Source organism: Brassica rapa, chromosome A09 (assembly GCF_000309985.2).
Source record: "Brassica rapa cultivar Chiifu-401-42 chromosome A09, CAAS_Brap_v3.01, whole genome shotgun sequence".
Lineage (NCBI taxonomy): Eukaryota > Viridiplantae > Streptophyta > Magnoliopsida > Brassicales > Brassicaceae > Brassica > Brassica rapa.
Genome location: NC_024803.2, coordinates 17,194,143 through 17,218,913, shown reverse-complemented (window position 1 = coordinate 17,218,913; position 24,771 = coordinate 17,194,143). Strand labels below are relative to the sequence as shown.

General features: G+C 33.8%; 5 protein-coding genes across 10 annotated transcripts; 3 read left to right on the top strand and 2 right to left on the bottom strand.

The window, feature by feature from the left end:
• The first annotated feature begins 1,319 nt into the window (after positions 1 to 1,319).
• On the top strand, positions 1,320 to 6,587 carry LOC103839817 (sugar transporter ERD6-like 15). Of its 2 annotated transcripts, XM_009116303.3 has the most exons (19): positions 2,752 to 2,881; positions 3,018 to 3,167; positions 3,288 to 3,350; positions 3,451 to 3,540; positions 3,667 to 3,726; positions 3,845 to 3,910; positions 4,186 to 4,251; positions 4,337 to 4,412; positions 4,523 to 4,587; positions 4,763 to 4,855; positions 4,941 to 5,030; positions 5,127 to 5,211; positions 5,280 to 5,323; positions 5,425 to 5,487; positions 5,598 to 5,657; positions 5,739 to 5,792; positions 5,890 to 5,949; positions 6,054 to 6,168; positions 6,256 to 6,587. In XM_009116303.3, the coding sequence occupies exons 2-19, from the start codon at positions 3,027 to 3,029 to the stop codon at positions 6,396 to 6,398; spliced, it is 1,434 nt and encodes a 477-aa protein (XP_009114551.1). In that variant the 5' UTR covers positions 2,752 to 2,881; positions 3,018 to 3,026; the 3' UTR covers positions 6,399 to 6,587. The 2 variants fall into 2 exon arrangements, with proteins under 2 accessions (XP_033136405.1, XP_009114551.1); XM_033280514.1 differs by having other exon boundaries at positions 1,320 to 2,881; positions 5,598 to 5,792.
• Positions 6,588 to 6,839: 252 nt separating this feature from the next.
• LOC103839816 (UPF0051 protein ABCI8, chloroplastic) lies at positions 6,840 to 8,898 on the bottom strand. Its single transcript, XM_009116302.3, has 2 exons — positions 7,374 to 8,898; positions 6,840 to 7,294 (listed from the first exon to the last, which is right to left on the bottom strand). The coding sequence occupies exons 1-2, from the start codon at positions 8,811 to 8,813 to the stop codon at positions 7,076 to 7,078; spliced, it is 1,659 nt and encodes a 552-aa protein (XP_009114550.1). The 5' UTR covers positions 8,814 to 8,898; the 3' UTR covers positions 6,840 to 7,075.
• A 5,310-nt stretch (positions 8,899 to 14,208) lies between these two features.
• On the top strand, positions 14,209 to 16,134 carry LOC103839814 (mediator of RNA polymerase II transcription subunit 21). Of its 2 annotated transcripts, none has more exons than XM_009116298.3 (5): positions 14,209 to 14,409; positions 14,693 to 14,945; positions 15,238 to 15,315; positions 15,410 to 15,461; positions 15,686 to 16,133. In XM_009116298.3, the coding sequence occupies exons 2-5, from the start codon at positions 14,706 to 14,708 to the stop codon at positions 15,760 to 15,762; spliced, it is 447 nt and encodes a 148-aa protein (XP_009114546.1). In that variant the 5' UTR covers positions 14,209 to 14,409; positions 14,693 to 14,705; the 3' UTR covers positions 15,763 to 16,133. The 2 variants fall into 2 exon arrangements, with proteins under 2 accessions (XP_009114546.1, XP_033136466.1); XM_033280575.1 differs by having other exon boundaries at positions 14,308 to 14,501; positions 15,686 to 16,134.
• Positions 15,774 to 20,110, bottom strand: LOC103839815 (pentatricopeptide repeat-containing protein At4g04790, mitochondrial). Of its 4 annotated transcripts, none has more exons than XM_009116299.3 (16): positions 19,881 to 20,110; positions 19,764 to 19,802; positions 19,093 to 19,686; positions 18,833 to 19,012; positions 18,691 to 18,767; positions 18,490 to 18,597; positions 18,305 to 18,418; positions 18,069 to 18,164; positions 17,842 to 17,940; positions 17,642 to 17,761; positions 17,422 to 17,526; positions 17,163 to 17,327; positions 16,957 to 17,084; positions 16,795 to 16,873; positions 16,381 to 16,598; positions 15,774 to 16,204 (listed from the first exon to the last, which is right to left on the bottom strand). In XM_009116299.3, exons 1-16 carry the CDS (start codon positions 20,047 to 20,049, stop codon positions 16,027 to 16,029), a joined length of 2,469 nt encoding a protein of 822 aa, XP_009114547.1. In that variant the 5' UTR covers positions 20,050 to 20,110; the 3' UTR covers positions 15,774 to 16,026. The 4 variants fall into 4 exon arrangements, with proteins under 4 accessions (XP_009114547.1, XP_033136381.1, XP_033136382.1 ...); XM_033280490.1 differs by having other exon boundaries at positions 19,875 to 20,098; XM_033280491.1 differs by having other exon boundaries at positions 18,691 to 18,755; positions 19,875 to 20,098.
• Positions 20,111 to 20,346: 236 nt separating this feature from the next.
• On the top strand, positions 20,347 to 21,990 carry LOC103839813 (peptide methionine sulfoxide reductase B3). Its single transcript, XM_009116296.3, has 3 exons — positions 20,347 to 20,453; positions 21,322 to 21,478; positions 21,591 to 21,990. Exons 1-3 carry the CDS (start codon positions 20,359 to 20,361, stop codon positions 21,747 to 21,749), a joined length of 411 nt encoding a protein of 136 aa, XP_009114544.1. The 5' UTR covers positions 20,347 to 20,358; the 3' UTR covers positions 21,750 to 21,990.
• Positions 21,991 to 24,771: the final 2,781 nt, after the last annotated feature.

Here is a 24,771-nt window from a genome sequence, read left to right as displayed (position 1 = left end):
TTACTTTTATAATACTAAAACTATGTTAAAATATATGGATTTATGTTTTGTGTATAATAACAAATTTTTTATTATAAATTATTAAATTGACTTCCTTCTCTGACCCGTTCTGAGTGCTTAATTATTATATTAAGTAATTTAAAACTATCCATCATTTGATTTTAAAGTAATTATTTATTGAATGTAAATAATAATATTATTTTCGTTTTTTAATTAGAACAAAATAAATTTTATTTATAATCTATTAATAAATAAAATTACAGTTTAATTAGTAGTTTAAAATAATATATATTTAAAAGTAACATAAACTCATGTATAGTGTATTATATTAAAACGATCTAATACGTAAATAATGATCAAAATACTCTTAATGAAATATGTAGGTATAATTTTACTTTTAGATGGTTTTTTTTTTTGTAAATCACACGTTAATTAAAAGGTAGTTTCATATTATGCTCATATTCTAAAATAGTAGAAGTGTGTTTTAATTACTTTGAGCGTTTTTCTCAGAAATATGTGAAGTAGAGCAAAAACAGTTCCTTCTACGTAGGTATAAAGAAGTTATGTGTAAAAGTAATTCATTTCTTCCATATTGGTTCTGAAAATTTGAAACAAAATTTAAATTATCACACGACAATCTTATGTTTTATCAATAATCGTCAAACACAAAAATAATTGAGAAATTCAATAGTATATTGTAGCTGTCTAGCTGACGCATTTATATCATTCAGCATGCCGGCAAAAACGTCAACATAATTAGATAAACAAAAAGACAAATTTCCACCGGCATTAGGCTCTCTCATGTATTCTTATTTTTTCTACTTTTGTTACGAGTATTATAAATATAATTATAATAATGAAAATAATTTAAGTTTTTTTTTCAAAAAAATGATAATAATGAAAATAACAGTTGAGTTGTGACAATGATGGGACAAGGTAAGTTCTGATGTGTGATTTATCAACTAAAAGTCAACTCACCGGCTAAACAATTTCCTAAACAACTCGGCTTTTGCCAGCTCTTTTCTAAGCAATCATGAATCCATGATAAACTTTAAGAAACATGTTGAATATGAGCTTATCCTTTTTTATGGATTTAAATTGAGTAACATAGAACGAAATAACTAGAAAAAATAAGAATACATGAGAAAAAGAGTAATTACGAAAACTTATATGAATATGAACAAATAATGAATACAATCTTAAAACAGGCCTAAGTATCAAAAAGCCCAAAATTTACACGTGAAAACATTGGAGTATAAGTTCATGAAAGGGGTCATACGGCCCATAAATCAAATGTTGGTGGCTGTATGTCATATAAACTCGGAACAGCGCGTGTCTACGGGTGCTGTCCGGGAATGTATAATGTGGGGGTTGGCACGTGAGTGAGCCTGGTTGGTGGTCGCAACATGACTGAGCCTGCGTGGTAGGTGGCTATCGTTATGTTTTGTGGTCACAAAACGTTTACATTATTGAAACTCAAGATTTAATGTTTTCTTTTCTTTTGAGAAATATACAGAAAAAACTATCAGGTTGACCAAGTTTCGTAATAACCATTAATTACCGAAACGACATCCTTTCATGATTTGTGAGTTTTGTACAAAAGCAGACGATCTTATATACTTCAGTTGAGGGTTATATTAGATAGAGGGTTGTTTTGCATTTTTTAATATTACTCTATATGGTAGTAGTTGGTTTGCGAGATTTATAGCAAATATTATATGATCACTCTTTAGTAATTATTCCAACCTAAGCGTTGTATATATGCTTTGCGCAAGGGTACGTAAAAGAAAATATTGATCTATGAAAAACCAAAATATTTTGGACTGGAGTTTTCAGTTCCATTCCCATCAGAATATTTTAGGCGCTAAGCTTATTGCTAGAAGTGTCATCATGTAGGATCGTTTTCAATCATACATTGATGTGGGATATCCTTCTTGGCTTAGTCATCTCTTTTGTTAATCTTTGTCTTTTGATTGAAGAAGATCTTTTAAACATTTGTAATTTCAATATTCAATGAGGTAATAGTGTTAAAAAAGATCTATGAAAACCAAAATGAATTATCATATAGTTGTGATTCTGATCAGTTATTGCGGCTACCTACCAAATGAATGTAATCTATATCAAAACTATTTTAGAGATATTTATCACTATTGCAGTTAACTAGAAAAAATAGTCTTTTAGAAGCTTTGATTTGAGTTTTTGAATTTTTCAGTTGCCCAACACGCCCGCTAAAGCTTATTGTAACTCTACTTTATCGAATAATCGTAATATGATTTTAGTTAGTCTATGTAGATTTGATTCTTAAGTACTACCACACTAATATACACATACAGCTTTAGTTTAGTGATTAAAACACGATAAAATCATCTGACGGCTGTTGATGCTAAGCTAACCAAATCATTTAGCATGGTTGGATTATCATATGGGCTCTCGCCTCCTAGCTACGTTACTACGTACTAGGAGTTTTATTTTTTCATATTGTCTTGGTAGTAACATATACTGATATACCTCATAAACATTACATGCAACCTTAAACAACATTGAGCAAGTTAAGTACCATTGTACCAACGCCAATTTTTTCGACCAAAAAAAAAAAGTACCAACGCCAAACTTTTCCCCAACATATTTATTAACAGTTTTTTTTCTCAGCGCATACAATAACAATTTATTAAGGGTCCCATTTATTAAAGACCCCAATTATGATTTTTGACACCAATTATGATTTTTGTTTTTATTGACGAAACTTATATTCTTTTAAAAATTCCATGTCCATAAAAACAAAATCGAACTGACAAACCATTTGTAGAAAAAGGGTGTTGTGTTTCAGCTCTGCAATTTCTTGCTTCAGGAGACGGACGAAGTAACTTCAACACTCAAAAAGGTTTGAGCATGTTCTCAAATTTATATCTTATGTATTAACTTTAAATATTCAAATATATAATGATTCTACCTTAAAATTCTCATAAAGAAAAAAGCAGAGCTTTCTTGTGAGTGATTGTGTTCCTTAATAATCTCAGATTCTGAAAATGGCGGAAGAAGGTTTATTAGCTTGTCCAGATAAATCATCATCCACTTCACTTCTGTCTGAAATATCAAATGTCTCCACGAGACCTTTTGTTCTTGCCTTCACTGCATGTTCTTGCGGTGCCTTTTCCTTTGGTTGCATTGTGAGTTCCTAAATTCAATTCTTTAGTTCTTGATTTTCTTTTCTTTTTTGGGATTGAAATCGAAAATGAGTTCATGCATATTTCATTTTAATTAGCTACTTTTCTTTTTTATTCTCACAGGTTGGATATACGGCTCCCACACAGTCCAGTATCATGAAAGACTTGAATCTATCGATAGCTGATGTAAGTTCAATTTTGTCTGTTTTTTTAGTTTATTTCCGTTTATCTGTTTTTGGTTAAACTAATTTTCAACTTGTTATTATTATTATTTTTTCCTCCTCAGTATTCACTTTTTGGATCGATATTGACTGTTGGACTAATTCTTGGAGCATTAATCTGTGGGAAATTAACAGATTTGGTTGGTCGTGTCAACGTAAGTTTCCAATTAAGGAAATCAATTTATCACTACAAACTGTATTTAATCATGCGTATAATCATCTTTTGCTTCTTTTTTTGTTACAAAAAAAAATCATCTTTTGTTATTCTCTTCTTGAATCAGACAATGTGGATTACTAACATCCTTGTCATAATTGGCTGGTTCGCCATTGCATTTGCCAAGGTTCGCTAAATTCCTTTTTATTATATTTATTTTTAATTTATTTTAAGTCGTTAAATTATTATAATTCCTTTATCTCATTTTTATTTCTGTTCTTTAATTCCTGTGAACATATATATAGGGTGTTTGGCTGCTCGATATTGGAAGGTTTTTGCAAGGGATCTCAGTCGGCATCAGCTCATATTTGGTATGAATGAATAAAACTAGAGGTGTTTAACCAACTTTGTTTGGGTATATTAATATATTATAGATATATTTTGTATAATTTTCTTGTAAATGTAAGGTTTGGTTTTAGATTTATTAATTAATCTGGTAAATTCAAAATGTTTTTTAAAACTTTTAAGACTTGAATCTGAATATCTTAGAAATGAGATAATTAAACATTTGAATATATGTGTTGTAGGTTCGTTTGGAATGATATTTTTGTTATACATCATATAATCTGATCAACATTAATATTAGGGACCGGTTTACATCACCGAGATAGCACCAAGACATTTGCGAGGAGCTGCTTCTTCCTTGTCTCAGGTAAATTAAGAGAACCAAAATCTTGAATCTATCATATTCAAAATGTAGTTTTCATTCAATACAATATGTCTTATATGTTCTTCAGTTATCTGTTGGCGTTGGTATATCCGTCTTGTATGCACTTGGAACAGTCGTTGCTTGGCGCGATTTAGCTATTTTAGGTAGGCAAAAGAGATTAATTCTTATTGAATGCAAAAATTAGACCGTTCTTTATTTCCTTATAAGGAAGAAACATATTGTACTAATGGTATTGTGTTTTGTCTTTGGACAGGAGCTATACCTTGTCTTATGATTGTGCCTCTTCTTTTCTTCATCCCTGAATCTCCTAGATGGCTAGTAAGTGCATGCTTATTTTTAAAGCAAAAAATTTATGTCTTACATTTTAGCATTTCTGTTAAATGTCTTCTGGAAACTATAAAATTATAAAAAAACATTAAGTATTGAAAACATAACATTCATGTTTTTACATGTTAGAACCTTGTTTAAAGAAACTATATATATGTGTTCATAGGCCAAAGTAGGAAAGGAAAAGGAGGTCGAGGCCGTTTTGTTAAGCCTACGAGGAGCCAAATCGGATGTATCAGATGAAGCAAGAGAGATAGTAGTAAGAATATATGAATACATATTATATATATGCATGAATTATATATGAGATGCATCTGTTGTTTCTTACATTGATATCCCAATAGGAATATACACAACATGTTAAACAACACCAAGACGTCAATAGCCATGATTTCTTCAAGCTGTTTCAGAGAAAATACGTGTTGTCACTTACTGTAAGTAACTCTTACAAAAAGAGAGGAGAAAACAAACTTTGATAACTTTTTTTTTGTGTGCATTTTCTTGATTAGCTAACCCAATGGTTTACACAGATTGGTATAGTTCTTATAGCTCTGCCTCAACTTGGAGGTCTTAATGGTTATACATTTTACACTGACTCCATATTCACCTCTACTGGTAAATAAAACCTTACTTTTCTCTCCGATCTTGCTTCGTCGACCAGTCAATAACTATTCGATAATCAGGTGTATCCAGTGACGTTGGATTCATATCAACATCAATCATTCAGGTTTTTACTGATATAAGATCATATAGAGCATGCTTATTTTTTTCCAAATTTTTTACATATAACATGCTGTAAATAATCATTTTAAACACATATTCTTGTAGATGATTGGAGGCATTTTAGGTACTGTGCTTGTGGATGTATCCGGAAGACGTTCCCTCCTACTGGTAAAATACAATTCAATAGTCATATAAGAAAGTCTAAATAACCAAACATGATAGGTTATTTGATTGGGTTTTGATGAAAACATAGGAGTGATTTTGTTGAGTGATTGTAGGTTTCTCAAGCTGGAATGTTCTTGGGGTGTCTTGCAACGGCCATTTCATTCATCTTGCAGGCATGCTCAGTATACTCTACTATTAACCGATGGTTTTGTTTCAGTTTTGATTGTAATTTCTCTTGTTTTGTTACTTTGCAGAAGAACAATTGCTGGGAAACAGGAACACCTATCTTGGCTCTCATTAGTGTTATGGTAATACCTAAACTATCATCACAATAAGTAATTTTAATTAAACATTACTATTTAAACAATGCCAAGGTAAAAATTGTGTTTTGCGTATATTATTTAGGTATATTTTGCATCATACGGATTAGGCATGGGACCGCTACCATGGATTGTGGCATCAGAGGTAAATTAAAGACTTTTTAGAAATATACTAATCACAAGTATCTAAATGTTAACTCATTTATTGTTAAGTATGACCAAATGTTTTTATCTTCATTTATTTTATAGATTTATCCAGTAGATGTTAAGGGAGCGGCAGGAACAGTGTGTAACTTGGTCACCTCTATAAGCTCATGGGTCGTAACTTACTTCTTCAGTTTCTTGCTTCAGTGGAGTTCTACAGGTAGTTAATCTTTTATATTTATTGTATACAATCAAAAATTTTTTACTACAACTAAACAAATGATCTTATTCATGAAATCTATTGCAGGAACATTTATCCTCTTTGCCACAGTGATGTTCCTTGGATTTGTTTTCACAGCCAAGCTCGTTCCAGAGACCAAAGGCAAATCTTTAGAAGAGATTCATTCTCTATTCTATGATTCACCTCCTGAAGATTCTACAATATTCTAAGAAATAAAATAAAATTAAGACTACCTTTGAAAAACTTTACCTCAAGCTAGCTGTATCAAGTTTAATAAGTGTTTGTTGATATGGCCATAGTGGTTGATTGATGGCTTGGATTTGGCCAAAGTATATGGATACTCGTTCCTAAGATCCTGAACTCGTAGAACTTTTGTATGCATCATCTTCATCTTCCTCTATAAGTGCATGTACTCTCTTCGCTTATTCCTTTAATTTCTTGCTCCAATTCCAAATTAGGGAAAACAATATAATTGCAGGAACATATCTGATGTTTGCCAGTGAATAGGCTTTTGATGTGTTCATAGCCAAGCTTGTTCCAGATACCAAAGGAAATTCTCTAGAATAAATGCAATCTCTTATCACTAAAATTCTCTGCTTTAAGATTATACTTGTCAGAAAAATATCCCACAAATTGAATAAAATGAGTTTGTGCGAAAAAAGTTTATTACAATATCACTTCTGCGAACATTATTGTTTTCATGTTTTTAGCAAGTGTAACAATATTAACAATACCTTTCATATGGTTCACATGAAGCTATCAAAACATTACATAATACAAAGTTTTACATACTGAAACTAGTAAAACACCCAGAAGAAAAGTTTTATTGAGAAGCACAACAAAGACTGTTTAGTAACGTAACTGTTCTGTAATTGAGTTATGTTTTCTAACCCACTGATCCTTCAAGCTTAATACTCATAAGCTGGTTGACTTCAGCTCCAAACTCATCAGGCAACTTGTTGAAGACATCTCTGCAGAACCCTGAGATCATCGCAGCTAACGCTCTCTCATGATCAATTCCTCTCTGCTGGAAATAGAAAAGCTGATCTTCTCCAATCTTAGAGGTACTCGCTTCATGCTCAACTTTCGCTGATGGATTCTTAACCTGTCATTGTTCCAAACCCACAACACATTAAGTTCACATAGCTTATCATAAAGACTGGAACCATATAAACAATGTATACCTGAATGTAAGGATAGGTATTAGCAGCTGCTTTATCACCAATAAGCATAGAGTCGCAAACCGAAGTGTTCTTCGCATTCTCAGCTTTGGACTGAACCTGAACAAGACCACGGTAACAGTTCCTCGAGTTGCCAGCCGAGATACCCTTCGAGATAATCCTACTCTTGGTGTTCTTCCCTTTGTGAATCATCTTCGTCCCCGTATCCGCCTGCTGATAGTTATTGGTCAACGCCACAGAGTAAAACTCCCCCACGGAATCATCACCTTCCAGAACCACGCTCGGGTACTTCCAAGTGATGGCAGACCCCGTCTCCACCTGAGTCCACGAGATCTTGGACCTGTCCCCAGCGCAAAGACCACGCTTCGTGACGAAATTATAAATCCCTCCTTTCCCTTCTTCATCCCCAGCGTACCAGTTCTGCACGGTGGAGTACTTAATTTCAGCCCCTTCACCACAGTAAAGCTCAACAACGGCAGCGTGAAGCTGATTGGTATCGTAAGAAGGAGCAGTACACCCTTCCAGATACTCCACAAAGCTCCCTTCCTCCGCTACAATCAGCGTCCTCTCGAACTGACCAGTCTCCATAGCGTTGATCCGGAAGTAAGTCGAAATCGGCATAGGACACCTCGTGTTCTTGGGGATATAGCAAAACGAGCCGTCGCTGAACACAGCTGAGTTCAGAGCGGCGTAGTAGTTATCGTCAATCGGCACAACTCTCCCTAGATACTTCTTGATCAGATCAGGATACTCTCGAATCGCCTCGGAGATGGAGCAGAAGATGACACCAGACTTCTCGAGAGTCTTCCTATGAGTGGTGGCGATGGAGACGCTGTCGAGAACGGCGTCAACGGCGACGTTAGCTAACCGTTTCTGTTCCGTTAAGGGGACGCCGAGCTTGTCGAAGTAGTCAAGGAGCTGAGGGTCGGCTTCGTCTAAGGAGTTGAGAGTGGGCTTCTTTTTGGGGGCGGAGTAGTAGCACATGTTGTTGAAGTCGATGGGAGGGTAGCGATTGTCAGACCATTGAGGCTCCTTGAGGGTGAGGAACTTGGCGTAGGCTTTGAACCTGAAGTCGAGCATCCAATCGGGTTCGTCCTTGAGGGTTGAGATTGAGCGGATGGTTTCTTCAGATAAGCCTTTGGGGATGGTGAAGGAGTCGATGTCTTCCACGAATCCGTATTTTTTGTCGTAGTCTAGGTTTTGGAAGTATTGTTGGAGTTTATCGGTTGAGGAGGAGGAGGAGTTACCTGCTGGATTGGATTCGATTGTGCCGACGTCGGCTCTGACTTTGACGAGGCGCGGGGTTGGAATTAGGGTTTTTGACGAGGAGGAGGGGAATTTGAAGGAGTCGGGTTTAGGGTGGAAGGATTTGGGGGATTTGGAGGAATCGGGGGTGGGTTGAGGTGAGAAGCTGGAGATGCCGTTCGCGAGAAGAGACGCCATTGTTGTGGTGAGGAGAGGAGAGGAGGAAGACGAAGATTGTTTTTTATTTTTTGTGTGTTGGAAAAATAGGATAGGAAAAATATTAGTGTTGATATTTATTGGTTTTCTTTTTTTGTAAATATGTGATTATTTTTTGAGAAAAAGACTAGGATAGCACCAAACCAAGTTTTTGTTTCCAAAGTAGCATTCAAGGTTCAAAGTCACAAAAATAGGTTTCATTAAAGAGGTAAATATACACTTATACCCCTTGGGTTAATTAATCCAAACCTTAGGGTTTAGAGTTAAGGGGTGGGTTTTGGAATTAGGGTTTAAAATTTTATAAAAAATAAATATTAAAATAAAAAATAAAAATTTTAAAACAGTTTCAAAAAGTATTTTTAAATTATAAAAAAAAATTTGAAAAAAAAATAAAAAAAAAATTTCGAAAAAAAAATTCAAAAAAAAAAATATAAAAATTTCGAATCTGAAAACACATAATCTGAAACTATAAAAAAATTTATTTTTTTTTCATTTTTTTATTTTTATTTTATTTTTTTTTGTTTGTTTATTTAATTTTAAACCAAGGGTATTAGGGAAATTTTACCCTTTAATGAATGTCATTTTTGTGACTTTCTCCTTCTAGTGCTATTTTTGAGACATAAACTTCAAAAGATGCTATTATTGACAATTGCCCTTATTTTTTCTTGGCCGTGAATTAAGGATAGTCTCGTGTCCACCACGGGGAGCGTTTGTTACTTGGCCTTTTTAGCTCGATTATGAGCCACATTCCCCTCACAAACTAATAAATGAAATTAAAAGAAGAAGAAGAAAAGTAAGTATATTTAACATATTACTAGGTGACTGGTCCGCACAGGGTGTGTACATAAGAACATGATCGGTCTGCACCATGTGTTCTCACGAGAGAGAACACAGTAACATCAGTATCAAGAGACAGATATTGTGTGTATGTATAATTGCAACGTCACAAAATATTTTGTGTGTTTACGAAGATACTTTCATTCAAAAAATGGAATAAATAGTGTATAGTTTTAGAAGTAACAGATTTTATATTATCATTAATTAGAATTGTATTGTATATGTTTCGTAATTCTTTATTTTAGGTGAATAATATTATTTTCCATAAATAATAAACAAACATTTATGTAGACATATTAAAAGAAAATATAATAAAAATCAAAATATTATCCATAAATAATATAAATTATGAAGTACATTTCTCGATAAAGAAAACAAATTCAATTAGAAACGTGCAAAAAATTAAATAAATTTTGTAAGCAATTTGACGGGTTAACATTATTTGATAGATTTATAAATTTCTAAATTTTATTGAACATGAAATAATATTAAATTGACATACCGTCATCGGTCTCCTAACTCATCACAACCCATCTGGCAAATACAAAAAATAAATAATTGTAACAGTTTATATATTTTAAAATTTCTATTTGAAAAAAATAGATTAAAATTACGTACCGTGACTACGGAATATTCTAAAAAATTTGTTTGTAGACAACATTCAATGTTTTTGTCTTCGGCTTCCCTTCTTTACCAGTTATTAGGATTTTTAATCCAGATCTTGACTTAACTCTTGAAAGTGCAACTTTGCCTTGCATTTTGTAAACATTTTATAAATTATTTTAAAATTATGATAAATTTATTCTTTAAACAACGATAAATAATTTAAAAATAATATTAATAAACATTTTTGGATTTTGTAATATTTAAAATAGTTATTATATAATTATATTCGAACACAGTTCATCAAGTAGAGGATAAACTATTATAATTATCTTGTATAAAATTTCGTTCATTTTATTTTTTAGGTTATAAATATTAAAAGTAATAAATAAAAATTATTAGTCTTTCAATAATTTCGAGAATAGTTTCCATAAATTGTTATTTGTAATATTCGTTAGATTATATGGCAAGTGATGTTAAACGTCAATAAGTTAAACAATTCTTCCACATTTGGAAAACATATATATATATATATATATAACAATGACAAATTAAATGGTAGAGTATGTAAACACATGTTTTCTACCAGCGTGAATTAGAACACCGCCGTATTTAAGAATCATAAGAGCCTCTACAGGTCTTTATTCTTCGCCTTCACCATCCCACTTCAGCGGCTTCAGTTGAACCTTCCTGTATATCCCTGAGAAATTTCCTCCCTGCGCCATTCCAAAAGGTTCTCTGCTGTGAGAAAATGACCTCATGAATTAAATAAAAAATGCATAATGCTAGTTTACTTATAAGATAGTATATTCAACAAAAAAATGATATAAGATAGTATTACTAAATGATACTATGTAATACTTTCCCGGACAATATTCAACAAAGAGAGAGAAAATACTAAAGAAGCTCTTCAAGAACTGCTTTAGCTTGGCGAAGCTTCTCAGCATGTTCAATCAAGGTTTTCTGGATCACTATCACTCTCACGACCTGATCTACATATAAAAAAAAGGAAGATCATATTGTCGTTACCAGTATTCAACACATGGAAAAGATAGACCAGACATGCTTTTTGGAGACAAGACACAAAGAGTTGAGTTCAAGGTTCTAAAGATGAGGAGCCTTTACGTCTAAACACATTTTTCTTAGCACACAAGCAACATTGTCGTAATATTTTAATAGTATGAGAGGAGAGATTTGTGAATAATACTTTAAAGAATGAAAAGAGAATGTTTGTATTTTAAAACCTTAGGTGTCTCCTATATATATACAGTCGATTTATTCTCATATTAATGATTTTAATATTTTGCACAGTAGATAATAAAATCGTTTAAAGAAAGATATTAAATGTGTATTGTCAAAAAATGATTTGCATATGATATGATTTTAACTTGCGCAAGTAATCCATATTAGAAAGGTAAGTTATTAAAAACAAACAACCTAATTAGAAACATTAAAATATTTTGTAAGCAATATAATAAATATGATATCAACATGCGCTCAACATGCGCAAGTTTACCGTTTGAATAATAAGTAAAGTTTTTAATATTTGTCTTAATTCTAAATTTTGCCCAAGGGTAAACTAAATCGATAAAATTTAATGATTTCAACTTGCGCAAGTAATCCATATTGTGAATAAGTGATTTGCATATTTAATGATTTCAACTTGCGCAAGTAATCTATATTAGAAAGGTAAGTTATTAAAAACAAATTTTGTCAATAAGTTATTTGCATATTTAATGATTTCAACTTGCGCAAGTAATCCATATTAGAAAGGTAAGTTATTAAAAACAAACAACCTAATTAGTAGGGGTGGACACTTTACCCGATATCCGAAGTGGCACCCGAACCCGATCCGAAAAACCCGAACTGAAATCCGAATCGAAGTAGCAAAATACCCGAATGGGTATTGAATAAGGAGAGATTGGATACCCGAACCCGAACGGATAATAACCGAACCCGAATAGATATAATTAACCTTATATTTTTAGTTTACATCTCTCATTTTATATAAAATATTTATATTGATACTACACATACTTTAAGTTCATATGATATACATACAATTACAAAAAAAATGATTTGCTACTCAATTAAAATGCATGTCAAGTTTTTTATTTAAAAAATTAACAAAAAGTTACATCCGAAATTTAAACAAAATAACTAAATTAATGCCTTTTTAGTTTTAAAATGTTATGTCCAAATCTATTAACTAGTCAATCTATTAAAAATAAAAAATTAGTTAACTGAAAGTTATATTTTTAAATATAAGAAACTTGAGAAATAAAAATTGTATTTTTTTTAAGAAAATCTAAATATCTGAACCAGATCCGAAATAAACGAATCCGAACTAAAAATACCCGAACCCGTCCCGAAGTACAGAAATACCCGAACGGGTTCTACACCTCTATACCGAAATACCCGAAAATCTGAAATACCGGATCCGAACCCGAACGGGTACTCAAGGCTAAACTAAATCGATAATTATTATCCCCTAGCTATATATGGGCTTAACGAAATCGACAATAGTTTTGGGCTTGTCTACATAAGCGATTGATTAAAATAAATAAAAAAAAATTCAAAAAAAAACAGCCAATAGAATTATAACGTTTTTCCTGAGAAGCTCTATATGAGTGCCACCTCAGCAGAAATCACTAAAGTGACTTCTCTTTTAATGTATAGGGGGATTTTATTTTATACTTTACATTAAAAATCATTTAGTATTTGAAAAATATAGGTTAACCAATAAAAATACAATCGCAAAATCAAATACTATATTTTACTTTGTATATAGTATGTAGGAAACAAATAAAAAGAAAACTCCAAAAAATCAAAATCTGTCGGCTGGTAAAAAAAACAAACTGAACCTATAAAATTAAACCAACCGAACTGAAATTGATCCAAACCAAACTAAAGTCTTTCATCAAATAGTTTGATTTAAGATTTTTCCAACCCGAAACATCCAAACCGAAACCGATCTGAACCAAATCGAGCTAAACCGAACCGAGAAGCCAATATCTTTTTGTTATTATTTGAATTAAAACATACTAGCAATATAAAAAATTCTAAAATCCTAACACTAAAGTCACTATTAACTTTATTAACAATGTTGGGTTTTTAGGTTTCTATTTAATTTAGTTAACTTTAGTTTGATTGTGTTCTTATAATTTTTTTGTGATTTTTAAAGATTTTTTTTTCAGTTTTATATTAGATTTAATTTACATAGTTTATTTTTAAGAAGCATAATGATTTTTTTTAATTTTCTATTTACTTTAGTTAATTTTGATTTGATTATGTTCTTATAAACTTTTTGTGTGTGTTTAAAAGTTTTTATTTTAAATATTATATTAGATGTAGTTTTACATTTTTTTTCATATTCACCAATATGATGATTTCATGACCATATGTTTTAAAATATGATGTCTCCTAAAAGAATTAAATTAAGGAAATCCGATTAAACCGAACCGAAACCTATCCAAACCAAACTAATTATGGTTTACTTCAGTTGGAAAAATTCTAGAATCGAATTAACTAAACTAAACTGAACTCAAACTGACCGATAAAATAACCGAAGTGCCCACCTCTAGCAAAATCTTATAAGATTAATCAGATAAATATTTTGTGTAAGTTTATCCGACATCATATTATTTTACTTCTCGTTTCGAACATACTCTTTCCGTTTTATATTAATTATCGTTTAAAGTTTTTCCACATGAATCGAGAAAATTATTAAATTTTCTGGTTTTATCCTAATTTAATGGTTGTTAAAAAAAATCCTAATTTAATGTAATTTTTTGTTTGGTTTTATTAATTTATGAATTAAAAATAAGAATAAAAATTGGAAAACTTGTTCAAAATATGCATCGGAGATTAAAATGACAGTTTTAATGAAACAAAATCAAAGCTAAAACAACATTTGATACGAAACAGATGGAGTATTTGAATGTCATTAAAACACAGGAGTTGTTTAACTATGAAGACATAAGGGCCCAGTTAAAGCCCGTGTGAAGTAATAAAATCCAGAAGGCAGAATAAACCAGACAAAATATCAAAACGCCAGTGGCCGGCCAGTCACGGCGATCTTCTGTTGTCGTCTCCAAACACCATCTTCTGCTTAGCCGGAGAAAACTCCCGTCGACGGGTAAGTCTCTTCCTTGAATCCTCTACTCCGTCAACCTCGTCGGATAATCAGTAGATCGCTTCCTCTCTAATGTGATGAATGAACTCTACAAGGTTATTGAGATTAGCTGAAACTCAAATAGTTTGGACTTTGTTTTTGTTATTGTCTTAAATGGATTAATTTCCAAATTTTCTACTGGGATTTCGCAATACGCAAGTAAAGATTGAAATTTAGAATCTTGATTAATAGATTTGAGTACCAATCTGAAAGTAACATCTTACTTTGTGTGAATGTATGCTTTAAGGTTTTAGAAGAAGATGGATATAATATCACAGTTGCAAGAACAAGTGAACTCCATAGCTGCAATCACTTTCAATGCTTTTGGGACACTCCAAAGAGATGCACCTCCCGTTCAGCTTTCTCCTAACTACCCTGAACCACCAGCCGCTGCTGCTACTACAACTACTACTACTACGGCTACTGATGGTGATGCTACCGCAGCTTTTCCTGAGCAACCTAAGCAGCTCAGTGCCGATTTAGTCAAGGCTGCTAAACAGGTTTGTTTTTTTCTCTCTTCAATTTTTTACCCGTATCCTTCTCTACTGCTAAGTTTATATGGAGTTCATCAGAGAAATAGCAAAGTTAAGATGGCCTTTGCTATATGGCAGTGGTGAAGCAATGTAGAATCTAGTAACTTGGTCATCTTTAGCTCATTAGTTTCGAAAATGATATGAATTTAGTTCATCTGCATGCTGGATAATGTCTTGCTTGGTGCCGGAAACTAACACTTGGAATTTGATACTGATCTGATTTCTATCCTGATTCCTTTGGTACTTGTTTTGTGTGAAGTTTGATGCTTTGGTTGCGGCGCTTCCCTTATCTGAAGGAGGTGAAGAAGCTCAGCTCAAAAGAATCGCAGAACTCCAGGTTAAACAGGTTACTTATCTTGTTTCCACAATCATGTATTTATATTAGACTAACGGCTTTGCCTGTTTCCTTCTCTACTGTGTTTTTTTTTCAGGTGGAGAACGATCTTATTGGCCAAGAACTCCAAAAGCAATTAGAGGCTGCAGGTAACAACTTTTTCTGGACAACTTTGCTCTTAAAATGGAGCAGATCCATGTTCAATGTGTATGCTTTCTTGCTACAACACTCTAGGATTAGTTGTTATTTACCATTGCAGGGAGATTCTCTTCAGTGGTTTCAGTTTTCCATTTTTCGTTTTCCTCCAATTTGTTTTGCAAAATGCTTCGTACATTGAGCTGGTCTAAAGTGTGTTAGCCTTGTTTCTTGACAGAGAAGGAGCTAAAGCAAGTCCAAGAGCTATTTGGACAAGCAGCAGATAATTGCCTGAACATGAAGAAACCCGAGTGAAAGGATTAATCTTGTGTTTCAAACTGATTCAGAAATTATATGGTTTGGTTCAGCGACAAGAATGTTTTAGGTGCAGAAGCAATTATAAGAATGTTCCTTAGCTAACAACAACAAAACAAGTAACTATATTATTACTCCGTTTTCTTTTCAACTGTCAAGACTTGTGCAGAGCCTACCAATCTTGTGTGCTTTAGAATGGAGTATGAGTCCCTCTTCTGTACAAAATCACACCAAGGGGTGTTCAAACCAGCCAATACTACTTTCCTATTTTGTTGGGAAGACAATCCTTTTCTTTTTTGGTTTCTTCTTTTCTGGTGTCTGAGAATATACAATCTGGCTTTCTGCAATGACATGTTGTACATCTTTGTCTTCTTTTGGAATTTTTGTTACGAATGTCTTGGCACCTTCCAAATCCCCTGCAGCCAGTAGAACCTGATACATCCTGCCAAACCCATAAACCATAACCAATGAACAAAGGAACTAATCAACTGCCTTCTTTTGAACACTTTGCTAAATTTAGAACTCTTTTGTGCTAATGGATCTAATCTTTTGGTTTGTTCCTTCTTACTACGAATCTAGACGTGCATATTTGCTAAAAGGAGGACAAGAGAGGCTTGCCTAAGAAAGCTAAGGACGTTGCAAGGAAGTGCTGCAGATTGGTACTCTTTCCACACCAATAAACCGTTTTTCATATCCTTGGCATTAACACAAGCATGTAAGAGAAAATCCAGACTTTTTCTTGAAGGAACAAACCCAAGCTCCTCTTTTATGTATCTTAACAAATCCATCCCCAGCTTCACGTCGGTTGGCTCTGTCTCTGCGATTGCCCAAAATACCTGATCCAAAACAGAAAACCACTGAAGACAAAAGTACAGTAAAAGAGAAGGTAGCTACTAGCTACAGTCTCAAGCTTGAACATTATTCAAGAACATGGAATGTGAACGTTGCACATAACTAGAGACACTCCACGTTATCTTAGATGACTACATGAACACATTTTCCAGACACCCAAGGAGAGAAATAGAATCAAACCTCGTCAAAATGATACTCCACATGGATATCTTTCTTGGACAATCTAACCTCGTTCCGCTTCAGCAAATCAAGAACATTGCTATAACAAACACAAAGAGAAAACAAATCAAGAATCAGACATTTAGCAAATGTGGTAAACAGTAGTAACTAATTATACTGTACCTAGACTTTCTATTGCGGACAGAGAACAAGATCATTCTGAAGAAACCATCTATCCAACTATGATCATCTTGCAGGTCATCAGCCAATTGAACCAACGTATTCAAATCTCCATTTGAATCACAGTATTCCTACAGAGATGATGATCATACCACTGAATATCAATCAGTCAATATATGATATTAAATATATGAAAGTGTAATACTTACAATAAGGGATATAATCGATTTTGGGTCTACTTGACATTTGGTTTCCTTCATTTCTTCATACAAAATCAATGCATCTGCCCTTTTTCCATGTGATGCAAGAGCTGATATAAGCTCACTTTTCAGCTCATTCTGGTATCTAGCCGGAACATCCGGGTCCAAGAGCACCTAAGGTAGAATAAAATTTGAGCTCTTACTCTAATTGCTAAAAGAAACTCTGCGTTCAAGATCTTACAGACACAATGAGTACTTGTGTGCTTACCTGTTTTGCCTTTTCAAACTGGCCAGATGCTGCATATGCATCTATTAGGGACTTGTAAATTCGCTTAGTAGCTTGAACTCCTGCTTGCTTCATCTCATTGTAGTACTAATAAACCACACACATATATATTCTCATTCACAACATAGAGATAGAGAGAGAGTAAAGATTATGTAGCGGCCTTAACAAGGCACCAAGTTAAGACAAAAGATCTGAAACTTACCTTAGTAATAGTGTCTTCCCGATTACAATTGTTTATTAGATAGCCATAAGTTATGGAATCAGGTTTAACGCCAGCTTCTTTCATTTGCTTTACGACCATTAACGCGCTGCACACATTTTTCTTCAAAAACATACAGAAAGCATAAGCTGAGAATGTTTTAAGAGACGTTGGGAGCTCAGAAAACAGGTCAGAATGTTTACCTCACGGAAATATCCAGCTAATATACAATTGAACATGCTAGAGTTTGGTTCCAGATTGAAGTTCTTCAAATTACCAAGCATATTATACGCACCTTCAAACTGCACATAACACCATAAGAAAAACAAGCAAAGCAGGAACTCTAAGAAACAGCACAATCATCTCCACATTTGTAATGTAAGGTTTGAGGATATACTCAAAGATGAGGTAAGTAGAGATAAAAAGTTACATCTCTGATTCTAGTGCACAGACGTATCATGCTCCGGAAGTTCTCACTACTTGGTTTCACACTGTTTGTGCACATAATTGAGTGGATTCTTCGCACCTGAAACAGTAAAAGTGTGAGGAAGATGATTATGATGATCTCTAAAGTCTCAATAGCAATCAATGAACCGCCGTTTTAGCTAACCTATTCTCTCTTAGCAGCTTGCCGTATATAGATTCAAGCCAAATAAGAGTGCGTACCAAGTTAAACTCAAGAACTTCATCAATGGCATGTAGCAATGAATGTAGAATATCTGCGGTTATTGTCACACCTGCTTCACCCATTTTTTCAACTACATCAAGCGCAGTGACCACCTACGGCACGGAGGGAATAACCATTAGGGAGAGTACCAGAAGAAAAAAAAGGCAGTAAGCATAAAGAATACCTCATTCGAGTCACAGCTATACTTAACAAGCTTTTCATACGATGTAGAAGAAGGCATAACATTGAGTTCTTCATGCATCTTGTTGAACTTCAAGATGGTATCCTCAACCTTTAATCGTAGACAATTAGATGGCATTGGTTAACTAAACAAAGGCTTTAAAACACTGATCTCCCAGTAATATGCATGATAAGTCCCCTTTACCGTCAGATTTGGGGTGCATGTAGAGTAGATAGAGATGAGATCTGAAACGTTCTTCACTCCTTCATCTGCAAATGTTACTGAAAAACATATTACACACGCTATAACAATGATTTGCTAGAGACATAAACACACGCTCCCTTACCACTTTCTCTTAGTTCCCATAGGAACTTCCTCGCAAAAGATTCCAACGAAAACTTGCTGAGGTATCCAAATATGTTTGCCAATAGGTCTGATGAACGAACTTTTGTAATGTCTATGATCTCAAAGAGCCTCTGAAGATGGTCCTTTTGCTCTTTCTTACACAGTGCAAGCAAATAACTTTCTGGTTTTCAAAGATCAAGAAAGGTTAATAATACTTCCGGAGAAAGAGAGCAAAAACAAAACACAAGTTTGTTTTCATACCTTGTAGTAATGTTAAACAGTCTCCATTACCATCAATATCACCACAAAGCTCCTCAACTTTCTCTCCGTCACCAAGTTGGATCCAAAGAAGCATTTCATAGTAACCAAGCCTCTCAACCAAACCAGGACTCGCCTCGCTGATAACATCTTTGAAACCACGAAACTCATCAACCATATCCATATCAATCAAGTACTCAAGAACAGGACCGTAAACACTTTCCTCAATCTGGAACCCACGGTCCCTCATGGTTTTCAAAACCTCAAAAGCCTTGCCGATGTGGTCAAGAGCATACTCCAAATCATGGCTCTTCTCAGCGAGCTCAAAGTAGACTCCAACCATGGCATTGTACTCAGTCACACTCATCTCTTTGGCCACCCTGTCGAAAGCGCCGAAGGTGGCATCGGTGCCTAGCTTATGAGCAGAGTCTCTAAATATCTTTGCGAAACGGCGTGAGAGAGCGTTCTTCTTGTAAACGCGTCTCTCTTTCCTTTCGCGAGAGAGCTCTTTGGATCTGAAGGAGATATCGATAGGGATCTTGGCGTTGAAGCTTGGAATCTTCAGTATGTTATCATCCGTCTTCTCCAAAGAGCTTACTGAAAATGTGAATTGAATTTTAAGATCATTGATCCAAAAGAGTGATGAAAAAAAAGACAAAAGAGGTCACACATACCATGTAATAAGGTCGAGATTTGGTCGGATAATGGCACTTCTACACAAAAGATGTTGGAAGATTAGACAAGGGTTCGAGATTAAGATGGGTGTGGATTAGGAAAAACGTAACCTTTACCGGTTCCAGAGGAAGAGATTTTGGAGCGGAGGAGATCTTTGACGGCTTGAGAAGTTCCGGGGATGTCTCTGTTCTTGACGGTGGCGGCGGATGGAATTGAAGATTGGGCAGAGTATTTGATTCGGGAAATGAAGACTGAGCTTAGTTTGTTAGCTTTTGAGACCACCATGCTCGGGTGAGAGATATGAAGAAGAGGACGAAGAAGGATTTTGCTTATAAACCTCGACAAAAGCCCCAGGGGGATTCATGACTTGTTTTGAAGCTTAGGGGTGCCAATGTAATTAATTATATAAATTAGGGGTATACAAGTAAATAAATAGATAAACAAATTGGAATTTACGTTTTCACCCCTAATACTGATGTAAATTAGGGGTACATACGTAACCACAAAAAGCGTTTGATGTGCGTGTTTATATAAATCACGGAACTATGAGGGACTACGTTTGCTCTATAATCGTAAGCTTGTATCGTGGTGAACATGGCGGCTGTGGGATCGATGCAGAAAGGAGAGGAGGAGTGGCGTGCGGTTCTTTCTCCCGAGCAGTTTAGGATTCTCCGTCTGAAAGGCACCGAGTAAGCCTTTCTTTCTTTCTTCTCATTTCAAGTCTGGTTGAATCCAGTTTCAAACACATTGGGATGTATAGTAATGATTTAAGATTATGCTCCTGATGAGTATATATATGTTTGAAGATTGTATCTCTGTTACTATACAGCTGCTTGTACCTTTCAGAGGAAGTTTCTGTTGTAGATTTAGAACAGTTAAAGGGAACTACTACTCGATTCATTTTAGTGATTTGTAATTAAGCATTGTCTGGAGGTTATATAATATGATACTTTCTTTTAAACTGGAGATGAGACCTTGTGATAACAGATTGTGATGATCTATGAGTCTCTTTTACAGTGCCGGCTTATAATATTTTGGACCTTTGTTGTAAGAAACAAATATAAATATGGACCATTTTTATCACTAAATTTAGTTAATTTTAAGATGGACCCATGGCATCTACCATGTTTGGCACCCCTTAGAGCCGACACTGCTCTTTTACCTATAAAGTGTACTAGGTGAGGTCAACTCTTAGAACTCTGTTGCACTGTCTGCTTAATTGGCAGCTTGCATCAAAGGTTATACAACTTCTTCAAAGATACCATCTTTTGCTACTTTAAAAACTTGAGATGAGAGCTTGTGATAATAGATACTGATCTCTGAATCTCTTTTACCTATAATGCATACGCTGAGAGGTCAATTTTAGAACTTGGTTGCATTGTCTGCTTATGTTCTGTTCTGTCTCTATGACCATGAAAATGTTTGCCCTGTCTTGGAGTTTCTGACTTTCTGGTATTTGAATATCATATTGAATAAGTGAGCTCGAGACTACTAGAAAAGTTAAATGTCCTTTTTCTTTGTTTATCCAATTGTGGTTGTTTTTGTGTTGATTTTCATATACCCAGGAACTGGGGAATACGTAGATTTCAACAAAGAAGGGATCTACGGCTGTGCAGGTTGCAAAACTCCTCTTTACAAATCAACCACAAAGTTCAACGCAGGTTGTGGCTGGCCTGCATTCTTTGATGGAATCCCCGATGCCATAACCCGAACCGTAAGAATCTCTCCAAACACGAACACTCTTTTCATGAAATTGATCACCTAGAAATGTTAACTCGTTTGTTTTGGCTGAAATTTCTCTGTTATGCATTATATATATTTACCAGGTAGACCCAGATGGGAGAAGAATAGAGATCAATTGTGCAGCATGCGGTGGACACCTTGGTCATGTTTTCAAAGGAGAAGGTTTTGCTACTCCCACTGATGAACGCCATTGCGTCAACAGCGTTTCCCTCAATTTCACACCCGCAGAGCCTTCCTTGTAAATCAAATCTCGGGCATACAGTTTATGTCTTTTCTCTCTTGTTTTCGCTCAAGAGTGTGAAAAAAGACCAAAATAAGAGTCATGTAGAGGTGTGCTTGTATAAATACTGTTGTGGTGGTCTCTATTGTTTTTGTTTGTATTTTGTTTTAGTTATAGACATCACTTTGGTCATTGTTTGACACTACTATTTTCAAAATTTATGATTGTGATTTTCTGAATAGTTTGAATATGGTTCCTGGATGCTTTTCATAGCTAGTTTGAATTCGACGTGCTAAATTCAATCCCAGCACATTCAATTAACATATTCAACCCAACTGTGTATTTGCCTCTAAATGTTATTATAAACATTTTTCTCCGACTCCCCTTCTATTTTGAGATTACTATTTTTGCTAATTATTTTCTTTTATATTTGAAGAAAGAAATGATAGTTCTTTATTTTCAGAAAGAAAAATGGGTTTTTTGCAAATATGACTCAAAACTTGAAGTTAAACACAAAACTAACTCATATTTTTTTTGGAATTTTAACTTGCCTCCTTCACCTTCAAAGTTTAGATTATTCATGAAAATGTCATCACCTTTTTTTTTTAAATGCATATTTTACTCTATCACCCTCATCTTCCTCAAGTATTCACAATATTGTCATTACCATCAATACACCAACCACCATGAACAACCAATTTGAAGCTCTTAATGCACCTAAAAATCGATTTACACTCTTTCCTTCTCAATTCTTGTGAGACAAAAACATCTTTTTACTTTCTCTCCATATTAATCCAGAAAAACCTAAGATTTTGATTCTATAATTTTTCTGGTTCATAGAGCCACTGAAGCTTACGATTCTTGGTGAGTCACTTTTGTTTGAGATTATGGGTGCTTGGAAAAGACTTTTGTGTGCTAAACAAGTTATCTCACTGGTTGAAACTATGAAATTAGTTTTTTGTTCCAGATATGTTCGTCCAGACGACTTCCGGGTAAGTCGTCTGGTTGTAGACGACTTACATGGAAATCTTCTGGTCAATGCAGAGGATAATTTTGCAATTGACATTTAAATGTGTTTTTCTAGATGACTTACATGGAAGTCGTCCATCTTTGTTTGTTAAAAAAAAATTGAGACTTTCATGTAAGTCGTCTAAGGTAAACGGGTTAGTTTTGCATTTGACTGGATTGTGTCAAAAATTTGATTTTTCCTGGACGACTTCCATGTAAGTCATCCAGTAGAAAATTAAAAAATCAGTATTTTGTTTTAGTTTTGGAACTGAAAAATAAAATTAAAAAAAATTATTTTGGTCTAGACGACTTACACGGAAGTCCACAAAAGTCGTCCATGATTTTATTCCGAGATTCTGGTCAAACCTTGCTTATCTTGGACGTCGGACGGACGACTTCCGTGTAAGTCATCTAGAAAAAAAAAATTTTTTTTGTTTTATTTTTCAGTTACAAAACTAACTTGAGACGACTTACATGGAAGTCGTCTAGGTATAACAAAATATTAATTTTTTTTATTTTCTACTGGATGACTTACATGTAAGTCGTCTAGGAAAAGTCAAATTTCTGACACAATCTAGTCAAATACAAAACCAACCCATTTTCCTTAGACGGCTTACATGGAAGTCGTCTCGATTTTTTTTTAACAAACAAAGATGGACGACTTACATGTAAGTCGTCTAGGTTAAAAATCAATTGCAAAACTAACCTAAATGGACGACTTCCTCGAAGTCTACCAGACGACCTCAGTGGAAGTCGTATGCGTCAATGTTTAATAAACTTTCATTTTTTCTAAAACTATAAAGATTTTTTAATTTTTTTTTTGTTAATTCATGTATATTAGTCAATATTGGGACTACTGAATGAAATTTATAACTTAATTGGTGATATTTATAAGGTTACCAACATTCATGCTTAGTAAAGTTTCTAGCTAATTGAGAAAACTTCCGTGGAAGTCTTCTACGTTAGTTTTTGTAAATTTGTTAAGTAACTTTAAGATATGTTTATTTAATTTTCGAAAGTGTTAAGTAACTTCAAGAATATCAAGTAACATGGTTTAATGTGTCTTCTCAGATTATAAGATATACTTTTTACTTATGTATCTAATTAAAGTGTTCTAGCTTTGAACTTTGTAATGTTTTATCTTTTGTGAATTTGACTAAGTTTTCTTGAGAATTCTTCTCCCTTAGTTGTAATAAATTTGATTAAATTTTTGTATTATTGTGTTTTTCTATTGAAGTTGTATCAATAACTTCAATTATGTCAAGTAATTTTAGCAAGATAATGTCGTGGAAAATGAACATATTTACCAAAGTTTTTCATTAATATCTCTTCAAATTTACAAAAAAAGTCACAGTTAAAGGAGTACACATGCAAATCACAAAACATAACACAAACAAAACTATTATAGATCATTCATCTACAAAGACAAGCTTAGACTCCACTTGATATGGAAGAAGACCCCGTCAGAAAACTTCCTGGAAGTCGTCTGGAAGACTTTTTTGAAGTCGTTTGGAAGACTTTCTGGAAGTCTTCTAGCGCATTATATTTTAGAAGACTTCCGAGAAGACTTCCCATAGGTCTTCCAAAGTTATATTTTAGTAAGATATAAGCTTATTAAAGATATGATAAATAAAAACATGTTAATGTATTTATATAAATAGAACAAATTATCACCAAAATTTTAAATTGGATAAGATGAAGAAGAATAGTAATTATATAATTTCAAATTTGTAATAATATTTCAAAAAGTTACTTTATCTAGTTGTTAGTGTACCCCCTTTAAAAGGATATCACAACACGGTTTGAGTCCCATAATGAACATATTATATATATATATATATATATATATATATATATATATCAGAATGATGTCATCTTATCTTGTTAACGTTGACTAACTTTTTTAGAGTCAATGTAGATTTATGCATATTTTAAGAAGTTCATGTAGTTTTTCTGAATTATAATTGAGTTGATGTCGGTTTTGGCACTGACTATTTGTTCGGGTCCTATTTGGCACGACTGAGAGTGTTGGAGTC

Excerpts from the sequence above, each read along its gene's own strand:
- LOC103839817 (XM_033280514.1), top strand. The coding sequence starts at position 3,027 with ATGGCGGAAGAAGGTTTATTAGCTTGTCCAGATAAATCATCATCCACT. Across the intron at positions 4,413-4,522 it reads GCGCGATTTAGCTATTTTAG|GAGCTATACCTTGTCTTATG; the intron begins GTAGGCAAAAGA and ends GTCTTTGGACAG. Across the intron at positions 5,793-5,889 it reads TGGCTCTCATTAGTGTTATG|GTATATTTTGCATCATACGG; the intron begins GTAATACCTAAA and ends TATATTATTTAG.
- LOC103839816 (XM_009116302.3), bottom strand. The coding sequence starts at position 8,813 with ATGGCGTCTCTTCTCGCGAACGGCATCTCCAGCTTCTCACCTCAACCC. Across the intron at positions 7,295-7,373 it reads ATACCTATCCTTACATTCAG|GTTAAGAATCCATCAGCGAA; the intron begins GTATACATTGTT and ends GAACAATGACAG.
- LOC103839814 (XM_033280575.1), top strand. The coding sequence starts at position 14,706 with ATGGATATAATATCACAGTTGCAAGAACAAGTGAACTCCATAGCTGCA. Across the intron at positions 14,946-15,237 it reads TAGTCAAGGCTGCTAAACAG|TTTGATGCTTTGGTTGCGGC; the intron begins GTTTGTTTTTTT and ends TTTTGTGTGAAG. Across the intron at positions 15,462-15,685 it reads AAAGCAATTAGAGGCTGCAG|AGAAGGAGCTAAAGCAAGTC; the intron begins GTAACAACTTTT and ends GTTTCTTGACAG.
- LOC103839815 (XM_033280490.1), bottom strand. The coding sequence starts at position 20,049 with ATGGTGGTCTCAAAAGCTAACAAACTAAGCTCAGTCTTCATTTCCCGA. Across the intron at positions 17,762-17,841 it reads TAGCTGGATATTTCCGTGAG|AAAAATGTGTGCAGCGCGTT; the intron begins GTAAACATTCTG and ends ATGTTTTTGAAG. Across the intron at positions 16,874-16,956 it reads GTCCGCAATAGAAAGTCTAG|CAATGTTCTTGATTTGCTGA; the intron begins GTACAGTATAAT and ends TGTTTGTTATAG.
- LOC103839813 (XM_009116296.3), top strand. The coding sequence starts at position 20,359 with ATGGCGGCTGTGGGATCGATGCAGAAAGGAGAGGAGGAGTGGCGTGCG. Across the intron at positions 20,454-21,321 it reads CTCCGTCTGAAAGGCACCGA|ATACCCAGGAACTGGGGAAT; the intron begins GTAAGCCTTTCT and ends GTTGATTTTCAT. Across the intron at positions 21,479-21,590 it reads CCGATGCCATAACCCGAACC|GTAGACCCAGATGGGAGAAG; the intron begins GTAAGAATCTCT and ends TATATTTACCAG.